The sequence below is a fragment of the Ictidomys tridecemlineatus genome, chromosome X (assembly GCF_052094955.1).
Source record: "Ictidomys tridecemlineatus isolate mIctTri1 chromosome X, mIctTri1.hap1, whole genome shotgun sequence".
Taxonomy (NCBI): Eukaryota; Metazoa; Chordata; class Mammalia; order Rodentia; family Sciuridae; genus Ictidomys; species Ictidomys tridecemlineatus.
The window spans coordinates 1,912,119-1,924,244 of NC_135493.1; the positions used below are offsets into that span (position 1 = coordinate 1,912,119).

At 45.1% G+C, this 12,126-nt stretch overlaps 1 protein-coding gene across 2 annotated transcripts in view; it reads left to right on the forward strand.

Moving 5' to 3' along the window:
• The first annotated feature begins 93 nt into the window (after positions 1-93).
• Bcap31 (B cell receptor associated protein 31) overlaps positions 94-12,126 on the forward strand; it is a 32,040-nt gene continuing 20,007 nt past the window's right edge. The window contains exons 1-4 of one of the 2 annotated variants that reach the window (XM_013365351.4): positions 94-232; positions 1,351-1,484; positions 3,770-3,870; positions 7,530-7,677. In XM_013365351.4, the coding sequence (XP_013220805.1) occupies positions 1,393-1,484; positions 3,770-3,870; positions 7,530-7,677 (341 nt within the window). In that variant the 5' untranslated portion in view covers positions 94-232; positions 1,351-1,392. Of the gene's footprint in view, positions 233-1,049; positions 1,143-1,350; positions 1,485-3,769; positions 3,871-7,529; positions 7,678-12,126 lie in introns of those variants that run through there. The other variant, XM_005340599.5, reaches the window with a different exon arrangement.

Consider the following 12,126-nt stretch of genomic DNA (forward strand, 5'->3'; position numbering starts at 1 on the left):
ACAGCCGCCCGCTGCGAGGCGCCGCTTCCTCTCAAGCCCTTGGAGACAGGCCCTAAGCTGGCGAGCGAGGCGGGAAGAAGCCGTGGGCGGAGCCGCCGGGGCCTCGCGAGGGCTGGTGGGCGTGGCCCTGTAGGCAGTTCCGGTTTCCGGCCGCGGGAAAGGGGCGGGGCTGGGACTGTGGTGAGAGATTTTGGTGGTTGCGGCAGGGTGTGCGTGGATTGTGAGGAACTCGGTGAGTGGGGTCCATGCGTCTGGCTGGGCTCCGGGGTTGCGAAGGCTACCCCATCCCCTCGGCGAGGGAGAGGGACCAGCAGCGTGGAGACACCGTGGGGTCTGCGGAATCTAGGGATCTGGGGCCGACAAGGGAGTGTGGGAGAGGGCTGGGCTGAGAGAAATGGGCCCGCGGCGACGGTTGGAGCGGGGCTTTCAGGGATTGAGGGCCAGGGGACGGTGGCGAACCCCACTCGTAGGAGCTCTGGGAGAGTCTTTGGGGAGAGTGCCGGGCCAGGGCTACTCCCAGGCCGCCTGATGCTGCGTGGGCGGCTCGTGAGCTGGGTGGCGTTGTGACCCACTAGGGCTTCGAGGAGACTCGCTTCTTCTGGAACTTTCTTTGGATGAGGGCTTGGGATGCTCAGTCGAGACCTGAGTTTGCTCTTGGCCCTGACTCCTGCCCTCTAGGAGTCGCTGTCTTGGGCCTTTTCAAGGCACCTCGAGGCCTCCCGCCCCATGGAAGGCAGGAATAGTCGAAAGGCTTTTTTAGCTCCTGAAAATGGTTCCAGAAGGAGGCGCTGTGTTTTTATCTATGGGTCGGAAGGGTTGGGGACCGAAGGGACTCCCTGTTTCTGTGGGGGAGTAGGTGGTGGCCGCAGGGTGCAGTTATTAAAATACTGTGGTCCCGGGGCTGGCTGTAGTAGGGTTTTGAAAAATGCCCAGCCTCTGCAGCACGGTGCAGCTTGCCTGGGAAGGGAACCCAGTGGGTGCTGAGGATTTCCTCCTGCTCATGTACTGTTGTTTATGGAATACGTTTTCTTAGTTAAACAGGCCCAAGGAGTCTCTGGGACTCCCCGGGGAAAGGAGTCGTCAACAAAGGTGGCTCTGGACGTGTTAACACACATGCTGGAGGGCGGCAAGTAACTGTCCCTGTAAGCGGAAGTTTGTCAGGCGGTTGGGCGCCATTGGCCAAGTAGTTACTGTCCGTTGAATCCCGATTTAGCAGGTGATTTAAGGGCTCTGAAGCAGAGTGCTGGGGTCCAGGGTGATGAGTGGCAACCTTAGCCTCTTCAAATACCTAAACTCAAGGTCAGTGGTTGCCCAGTTCTCATAGCTTCTGTTCCTTCTGTTCCCTGCTAGGAAACAAGCTCACATCTCTGTTGGAAACCTGCTAACCACAGGATGAGTCTGCAGTGGACTGCAGTTGCCACCTTCCTCTATGCAGAGGTCTTTGCTGTGTTGCTTCTCTGCATTCCCTTCATTTCTCCCAAAAGGTATGGCCTGTGGAGTAAGCTGGAGGGTGCCTGCCACTGAGCCCTGTGGCTTGTGCATGTGCAGCATTGGTGGACCCTGGAATTGGGGCCAGATGAAAATAGGTAGAACCTGTCTGGGTTGGAGGTGGCATGGGTATGTTTTTTACCATTGTGCTTTGTCACATTTTGTTGAATTCCTTTCTTACGCACCCTATCTTCTGGTGTTCACAATGCTCCAAAAGGAGGATTTATCTCAAGTTTTAGAAACAAACTCCTACTGCGTACCCTTGGGCCCCAGGTTGCGGAGGAGGTTGGCTGTGTGTGGGATCCAGAACACTTGCACCACTGGGTCACATTGTTGCTGATTTGCTGACTTTTGTCCTAACTAGCTTCACTGGCATTGCATAGTAGCCTCATGAGCATTACTCAGCCTGTGAAGGATGAAGCCATATTCCCTTTTAATGAGCAAAGGAACTGTTAAAAGTTAATTTGAAGTTAATTTTTTTTAATGCAATTGTGTGCATGTATATGTATACACACAATCACTTTTTTTTTTTTTTTTAGGAGAGAGAGAGAGAGAGAGAGAACTTTTGATGTTTATTTTTCAGTTTTTGGCGGACATAACATCTTTGTTGGTATGTGGTGCTGAGGATCGAACCCGGGCCGCATGCATGCCAGGCAAGCGCGCTACCGCTTGAGCCACATCCCCAGCCCTTGAAATTAATTTTAATTACACACAGAACACAAACACATTATCCTTGTCTAAACTTTTTTTAAATATTTTTATTAGTTGTTGATGAATTTTTAAATTTTATCTATTTATTGGTATGTGGTGCTGAGAATTGAACCCAGTGCCTCACACATGCTAGGCAAATGCTCTACCACTGAGCCACAACCCCAGCCCTCCTTGTCTAAACTTGAATGTTAACAACTAACGCTAAGTAGCCACAGATATCTTTTTTATTATTTTTTTAAATGAAAAATAAGAGTCCTGATGTAAGGGCCTGAAGAAAAATGCAATATCACCTAAGGAATGCTTTTGTTTGCTACAAACCAAATCTGTGCACAGATTAGCAGGAAATGTAGACCCCCTTGAAGCTGTAATCTGGGAAGCTTCCTAGGGCAAACTTCTTCCTTCCTACGCAGTGGTGATGGCAAATGCCTGAGGCAGGAGGATTACAAGTTCCAGGTTAGCCTGGCAACTTAAGACCCCTTTTCAAAATAAGAAGAGATGGGGTATAGCTCAAAGGTAGGGCTCTGCTTTGCATAGAGGAGGCCCTGACTTTAATCTCATATCAGAAACAAAAGGACGGTGGATGGGTGGAACTTGCAGAGTAAGACAGACTTACCAGATGCCAAGTCAGAACCTTGTTGGCTCCTGATTGTAACAAAGCAACTGTTAAAACAATTGGGCTTTCAAACGCTGCCTCTGATAATGAGGGTGCCTTTCTAATTTTAACAATATGTAAACATTTCTGAAGATAATTCTCCACATCCCACAATATTCGTGGATGGACATGGTGGCAGCTCTGGAGTGTTTTTATAATCAGAGTGGGAAGAACTAGACAAACCAAAATTTATCACATAGAAAATTTAAAGAAATACCAGTTGTGAGGCTGGGGATATGGCTCAAGCAGTAGCGCGCTCGCCTGGCATGCGTGCGGCCCGGGTTCGATCCTCAGCACCACATACAAACAAAGATGTTGTGTCCGCCGAAAACTGAAAAATAAATATTGAAATTTAAAAAAAAAGAAATATCAGTTGTATAGGGCAAACACTTAAATACTGTGAAACAGGATATGATGAAAATTGTTTCTCCTCACTAGAGAAGGCCTGTGTTTTAAGACTTGTGTTTTAGATTTTTTTTGGTATGTGGGCAGACATCTTTTTATTAACACCCTCCTCTTTTTTTTTTTTTTTTTGTACCAAGGATTGAACGCAGGGGCACTTAACCACTGAGCCACATCCCTAGAACTTTTCTATGTTTTACTTTGAAACAGGGTCTCATTAAGTTGCTGGGGCTGGCTTTGAACTTGGGATCCTCCTGCCTGAGCCTCCCGAGCCCCTGGGATTACAGGCATGCAGCACCACTCCTGGCTTATTAAACACTCTTGAAGGGACATCATTAATTGGAGAATTACAGGCAGCTGAGGTTGACTTAGTATGGGCTGTTTGGCCACAGGAGAACAGCTGGTTTTCTGTTCTGCTTAGGGCCTACATCTCGTGTGTGTGTGTGTGTGTGTGTGTGTGTGTGTGTGTGTGTGTGTGTGAGATTTTAATTCCTATGCTTTTTATTTCCTTTACAGATGGCAGAAGATTTTCAAGTCTCGTTTGGTGGAGTTAGTAGTGACCTATGGCAACACCTTCTTCGTAGTTCTCATTGTCATCCTTGTGCTTCTGGTTATTGGTGAGTGAGCTGGGTCTAGGGGCAACTGCCTGTCACACGCCTTGTGCCATGGCCTCTGCTGCAAAACCCTGTGCCACTTTGGACATATAGAGAACAGCTTTGGCTTCTCAGAGACAGAGACTGATATAAGTGCCCTGATCATTTGCTTGGCTCTGCTGCAGATAGCAGTCCCATTTGAGAGCTGTGACACTTGCTTAGGTACTGAGTACTTCTGTCCCTTGGTGCCCAGCATTTCTACCTTAGTGTAAGGGACATAGGTCAGAGGACTGTACAGAGTCCCACTCACTAGCTACATTATTGGGTATTTCTCTTTCCTGAGGTCTTGGGGCCCGTGGGATTTGTTCAGGCAAGACTGTTTCTGAACAGGCCAGGTGTGGCCTGCCAGTTCCCAGGCATATAGGGTAGGTGCCAGCTGCCCACATACCTCACTGTTCTTGAAATACTTGGCAAGCTCTCTAGAAGCAGCTCTTTTCAATCAGGGTTCTCTCCCTGAGCAGCCTCTGAGCCAGGAGTCGGTAGGGAATATTTGTGTCAATCTTGGTTCTGAGCTGCAAAGCCAAACTACAGAGTTTTTGAATTGAGTGTCTATGCTTGCTTTTAGTTTGGGGAGAGGGCAAGAACTGGAGGAAGGATGGACCATGTTGGGCTTATTTCCTCAGGGTCTTGCCCCTTCCCCAAACCAGAGCCATAGTGTCTGTTTTCTAGTGCAGCTTACCACTAGAAAAGCTAGCTTACCAGAGAGACCTTTTGGTAGTTGGCAAAGCATTCTTTTTGGGGATCATGGGTCTGCTGTGAGTTCTAGAGAGACATATGACTATGATTTAGAGACATAATTTAGAGACACCTGCAGATCTTCTGCAGGTATAAGTGTTAATAGTAGAACTACTGAAAGGTTATAGGTATAACTAGCATGAGCTACAGCGCTGGCCAGCACTATTCACCAGGAGTAGTCTATATCAGATGTGATTGGGAGAGTAGAGGTGATGAGGTAGGGTCCATCTACCTGGGCTGGGACCCAACCTGGGGGTGGGGGCTGGGTTCTGCTGTGGGCCTTGGGTTGTAGTACTCAACCTCCCCCCAACTCCAGTCTCCTCTCGGCTGTTAGTCAATGTGGTCTTTAGGATGATGGCATTCTTGGATTGCAACAACAATGTGAGAATTGATATTTTTAATCTTGTTTTTCTGATTACAAAATAGTATAAAGTTATTATTAAGGATGCAGAAATTGCTGGGTATGGTGGCACTTGCCTATAAGCACAATGACTCAGGAGGATTGCAAGTTCAGGGCCAGGCTTAGCAACTTAGGGAGGCCCTAAACAACTTGGAGAGAACCTGTCTCAGAATAAATGAAAAGGACTATGAATGTAGCTCAGTGGTAAATTGCTCCTGGGTTAAATCTCAAGTATGCCCCCCCCCAAAAAAAAAGGTGGAGAAATTAAAGATAGGGAAGTTGAAGTCCCCCATGATCGCATGTCCCATAGGTAACCATTATGAATATTTTGTGGTGCATTGAAATGCTTGGGTCATATGCACATTGTTTTGGGTTGTGCTTTTTTTGTTTACCTTAGGAATCTTTTATAGCAATCTCATTGTTTTTAAAGATTGCATAGTGCCAGGTGTGTTATTGCATGCCTGAAATCTTGGCACATTGAAGGCTGAGGCAGGAGGATCCCAAGTTGGAGACCAGCCTCAACAACTTAGGGAGGCCCTTAGCAACTTGGCCAGATCCTGTCTCAAGGGGGGTGGTGGTGCCGGGGGTGTGGCTTAGCAGTTAAGCACCCCCAGTTCATCCCCAGCATGAGTCAATCAGTTGGGTTGGGGATGTAGCTCGGTGGTGAAGTGCCCCTGAGTTCAATCCTCAGTACTGCCCCCCCAAAAAAAAAAGTTAGATAAAAGATTGCATATTCATATGATTGTGCTATAGTTTAATTCCCTTATAGGCATCCTTGTATTGTACATGCTTCTGTGGGATAAATTCATAAAGGTAGAGTTGCTGAACCTGAGGGTATGAACATTTTACATTTCTTAATGGATATGTTGTTGTACCAGCTTAAACTCCTACTGGCAGTGTTTGAGAGTGCTTACATCATGACACAGATTTAACACACAGACACCAGGAAGGGCAGGTAGGTTTTTGTAATGCAAGATCAACGTGAAAACCAACCTGTCCAAACCAAAAATTATAAACCAAACAATACCTAGACATTAAAACTCCCCACCTTTTTGGGGCGGGGGGTCATACTGGGGATGGTATCCATGGACTTGAACATGCAAGGCAAGCACTGTACCACTGAGCCAAATCCTCAGTACCAGATAGTGATCTCTTGCCCTCTTACATGGGGGTCTATTAAGAGTATTCTTCAGGTAGATTTTATGTACTTAAAAAGCTATCTCATGATAAGTGGGGAAAAGTAGTAGGTGTGCTCTAGTTCCATGTACATCTGAATGGAACCATAGAATTGTGCATCTGACAGTAGCTCTTTTGGAGGCAGAGTTATTCAATAATTATTTTGAATAATTTCAAAAATTATTCTTTTTGAATACTCACTCTGTACCCAGAGGTATGCTAGCTCTTGGGGGAAATGGTGGAAAAGGCTCTGCTTTCATAAATAAAGTCTACTTTGGGGAAGACAGACAAGAAACATGTTCTAAGATAATTTCAGAGTCAGATTTGTATTATAAAGCAGATAATAGGGTGATGTGACTGATAGTGACTTTATATGAGGGGACCACATACTTATATATGTATCTTTTCATTTTTTCCTGGTACTAGATGTTGAACCCAGGGGTGCTCTATCACTGAACTACAGCCAGTTCTTATTTTGAGACAGGGTCTTGCTAAATTGCCCAGGCTGGCCCTAAGCTCGAAATCCTCCTGCCTTGGCCTCCCAAGTAGTTGGGATTACAAGAGTGTACCACCGTGTTGAACTTTTTTTGTTGTTGGGGGAGGGGGTCCTGGGGATTGAACTCAGGGACAGTCGGCCACTGAGCCTCATCCCCAGCCCTATTTTGTGTTTTATTTGGAGACAGGGTCTCACTGAGTTGCTTAGCACCTTGCTTTTGCTGAAGCTAGCTTCGAACTTGTGATCCTCCTGCCTCAGACTCCTGAGCCTCTGGGATTACAGACATGTGCCACTGGGCCCAGCATGTTTGAACTTTTAATGAGCATAAGTTCCTTTTCTATTCAAAATAAGACATAAATAATAAAGCCTATTATAAAACTTAAAAACAGAAACCCTTGATTCCAAGGCATCTCCATGCTTCTTAAGCAGGCATTTCCATAAAAAGGATACCTGGCTTGCCAGTGGGGTAGTTGGCAGCCTGACTTAAAAGAAGGAGAACAAGCTGAGATTGGGGGCACAATAGGAAAGGGATGCTGCCACTGTTGCTAGCAATACCTAACCTGGGTTAGTGTCTTGAAGTATAGAGCAAGTTTGTGGTCTGGATAGAATGGAGCAGGTATTGATGTGCAAAAAGCCAGAGCAGAGAGGAGGCCTGAGGGAGGAAGCTTTTGATAAAGCCTCCCATGGGTGTGTGTGGAAGTAGAAGTAATTAGGGAGATGGATATGAGGGAAGTGAGTCCAGCCCATTTTATAGTACCTGTTTCCCTTGCCCAAGTGACAGCTAAATATTTCTGTCTTCTCTCTGCTTCACCATAGATGCCGTACGTGAAATTCGGAAGTATGATGATGTGACAGAAAAGGTGAACCTCCAGAACAATCCTGGGGCCATGGAACATTTCCACATGAAGCTTTTCCGTGCCCAGAGGAATCTCTACATTGCTGGCTTTTCGTTGCTGCTGTCCTTGTGAGTGGGGAGAGGCCAGGGGCTATGAAGTGAACCCTAGCCTAGTCGGCGACATGGAGCTGTGTGGGCTCAGCCTCCTCTGGCTTCAACTATTCCTCAGGCTGTGGCCTGGACCCAGCGACCCTGTTTGTGTTTATGGAGCCACAAAGTTGACTCCTCATCTCCAGAGGCAGCATGGAGCATGGGAAGGGATTGACTGAATGTCAAAAGACCCTGACTCACTCTCTGGTCTCTGGGAAAAAAAATGTATTACCGTCTTACAGTCTCTTTGCATGTAGATCAAAGTAAATGACAAAGCCCTTCCCTCATTTCCCTCCTCTGGAAGAAGACATGTGGAGCCCATCTCATAAGGGACTGACTGACCAAGGGCCTTTTCTGTATGGGGTGCTTGAGAAGAGTACACAAAAGTGACCCTTTCCCTAAAGCCTTTCCAGGTGTAAGTCTGTATTGGCTGCATGTTGTATTCCATGATGCCCTGAGTATTTTTGGTGTTTTGTTTGTTTTGTTTTGGACAATGCCAAGAGTCTTGGTCAGGGTCTGGGGTGGCTAATTAGGCAAGACTGGACTAGTAGGAAGTGCCAATTAGAGTCTTGGGCCCTGTTTGCTGCCTCCTGTTTCATACATGGGTTCTGATCAATGGGGCCTGGCAGGGAAGTATATAGAAGCTCAGATTAAGGGTGAATAAAGATATTAGAAAGATTTGCTGCTATGTGATTCAGGGCTAAAAAAGCCAAGTATCTTATTCCATCTGTGCTGCTGTAACAGAATACCTGAGACTGGTAAGTTATAACAGAAAAATTATTTCTTACAGTTCTAGAAGCTGGGAATCTTAAGATCCAAGACACTGGCATGTTTGATGTCTGGTGAGGATTATTTTCTACTTCTAAGATGGCGCCTTATTGCTTCATCCTTTGGAAAGGAGGAATACTGTCCTCATGTGACAACATGGCTAAAGAAAGCCTAAGCTGGTTCCCTCCAGGTCTTTTCACTACTGGAGATTGAACCCAGGGGTACTCTACCACTGAGCTACACACCCAGCCTGCCCCCCACCCCTTTTTTGAGACAAGGTATTGCTAAGTTGCTGAGGCTTATCTTGAACTTGGAATCTTCCTGCCTCAGCCTCCCAAGTTGCTAACCTCCAGGCCTTTAAAAGGCACTAATCCATTTATGAGGACAGGGCTTTCAAGAGTCAGTCACTTCCAAATAGGCACCACCTCTTAATTCTACCACAATAGGAATTATTTTTTTTTTAATATGTGGCTTTTTAAAAAAATCTTTATTTTTAATGTGGTGCTGGGAATCAAACCTAGTGCCTCACATGTGCGAGGCAAACACTGTACCATTAAGCTACAACCCTAGCTCTCTCTATTTAGTCTTTTAATGTGCTGAATCGTGGGGGGGGGGGCTAAGGATTGAACCCAGGGCCTTGTGACTGCTAAACACATACGCTCCCATTGAGCTATACGCTCAGTTCTGACATCTTTTTAAGGTGATATATTTGATTGCAGATATAATCTGCAATTCCTCAGACTTAGGAAAGTCAGGAAATGAGAAGGCCAGGAGGAGTCAGACACATACTCCAAAGTTTTAGGAAGGTCCAAAAAAGTATGATGTTGTGGTCTGAGAATGAAAGGGAAGCATACTCAGAGGACTGAGGCTCACAAACAAGGTTCTGAGTATGACTGTGATCTAAATGAGGAAGGAAAGAGACCAGAGAGGAAGCTGAGGGAGGATGCCTGCCAGCAGCACCTAGGTCTTTGGGGGGTTGGGGGTGTAGCTTTAGATAGTGGTAGAGTACTTGCCTGATACGCAAAAGTCTGTGGGTTCCATCTTCAGCACTTGCTAGTGGAAAGGAATGGGAAGGGCAAAATCCTGCCATGAGCTCTGAATGGGGAAACAGGAAGAACTGGGGGGATAGCAGGTTGCTTTACATGATTGCCAAGTAAAGAGATGGGGGACAGAAGGAAACATGGTAAGAGAATTGAAATCCCTGGTGGACAAAGTTCTGCTAGATTGCCTAGCTTCTCCAGATGGTGTAATTTCTTAGACTTGGTGGAATTATGTACAGAAACTATTGCTGCAGGTGGAATTGCTGCTGATCCTTAAGGAATTATAGGTTGGAAGAGATGCTGAAGGGCTGTAGATAGGCCAGCCTCCCAATTTTCAAAGGAAGGAGGTGGGTGAGGAAATGACCAAAATGGGAGGGTTTGATTGATCTCAAGCTGTACTCTAGAAAGAAAAGCTTATGTGCTTTTAGAAAAGATAGGGATTATTGGCAACTGCTATGAATTCCTGGAGAAGTTCATCAACCTTAGCCCTGCCTGTTGTAGATCAAGCATAGATGGAGTGTTCACTATGCTCAGTGTTCACTAAGCTCCAAATCTGTTCTCATAGACCAAATGCTGAGGTGTGGGCAGGGCGCCAGCCTAACATTGTACTTAGGCGTGGTCATAACTCACATGAGTGGCTGCTGTGTGGATCCATACAAACCAATTAGACGCCTCAGGAGGTCTGCTGCCTTCTTCTGGCCTATTCCATGTTTATCTGCTTGAAGGCATGATGGGCAGATGTGAAGACAAGTGGAATGGTAGAAGGAATAGCAGGTCGGCTAGTGGCATGTCAGTGCTTCCCATCTTTCTAGCTTCTTTTCTCTTATGACTCTGTTTTGCTTCTGGAAGGACACATCCAGCTCAGGTGCCATAGGTATTGTCTGACCATGCCAGGGCATAGTGGTCACCTCTCTTCTGCACCTTTGGGTGGCCAGGCTACCAGAAGAATATGTACCCAGTGTAGTCCTCTTTGTGCATTACTATTGGGCCAGGATATTCAGTTTACACTTATGTGCCATGTAATAACAGGACATGTTCTGAGAAATGTATTGTTAGACAATTTCTTTTTTTCAAAGGGTGCTGGGAATCAAAACCAGGGCCTCACACCTGCCAGACAAACACTCTATCTGTGAGCCACATCCCCAGCCCCCAGTAGGCAATTTCATTGTGGTAACGCAGAGCACATAAGCCTAGAGATATAGCTTATGCACCTAGACTGTGTGTTCTAGCATGTTTCTTTTAAGCTAAATCCTGTACAGCATGCTACTTTCATGAGTACTGTATGTAGTTGTAGCACAATAGGAAGTATTTGTGCATCTAAACTTAGAAAAGGTATAGGGCTTGGAATGTAGATCAGTGGTAGAGTGCTCACCTAGTACAAGGCCTTTGGTTCAGTCCTCAGCACTGCAAATAAACAAAACCCCCAAAACAATGTTGATTAGAAAAGATACAAAAAGATGAATGTTCGTATACCTCTGTGGGGCACATCCCATAAATGGAACAGCTGCTCTGGGTTAATTGGCTAATGAGTAGTGAGTGGATGTGAAGGCTTAGGACATTACTGTATACTGCTGTAGACTTTATAAACACTGTACATGTGGGCTACACTGTGAATTCATAATATGTTTTTCTTTAATAATAAACAAGTTTTAGCTTAATGTAAATTTTAAACTTTTTAATTTTAGCTCTTGTAATACATGGGATAAACCAAAAACCTATTGTACAGTATAACTATACTAAAGTATTTTCTTTTTTTATGTTCTTATTCCTATCTCTTTCCTCTTAAAATTTTTATTATTACTTTTCAAATGTTATAAATAATGACAAACACAATCAGCCTAGGCCTATACAAGGTCAGGATCTTCAGGATCACTCTTCTACCTCCACATCTTGTCCTACCATTAGGTCTTCAGGGGCAATAACATGCATAGTGCTGTCACCTCCTTTGATGACAATGCCACCTTCTGCATCTCCAGAATGACATAGCCTAAGGCTCTCTTTGAGGATGTGTTACTCCTTTTAGAAATATGTCCATGGTGGTTTGCTTGATTTTTTTTTTTTAATCATAGATTTGCTTGTAAGCAGATTATGTGTGAAAATTCCACTCTCTTAATGAAAACTCTTAGGGATTGTGATCCATATCTTCAAACTTTTTTTAAAAAAAATATAGTGTTGGAGATGGAACCCAGGGTCTTGCACATGGTAGGTAAGTGTTCTACCACTGAGCTACAACCCCAGCCCCATGTTTTCAAACTTTTAAGGAGCTTGTTGAGGTCTACAAAAGCTTCTGCTAAATGCTTCACTGTGAATTTTCTTAGGGAGTTTTCTTCTCCTACAGTTTGCTTTTCTTTTGTCTTTTGCTATGCGTTCACTATAGGCAGCCTTTTCAATACATGTGGTCCATTGTTGCCTGAAATGTCATTATATGGCACATGACTGTGTAGCAAAATTTGCCATTTTTGACATACAGTTCTATGAGGTTTTAGGTTTTACTTATTTATTTATTTATTTGCCATGTTGGGTATCCATCCTTGAGCCTTGCTTATGCCAGGCAAACACTGTACCATAGAGCTATATCCTGAGCCCTGAAAGCTTTTGGACAAATATGCATTTGTCCATC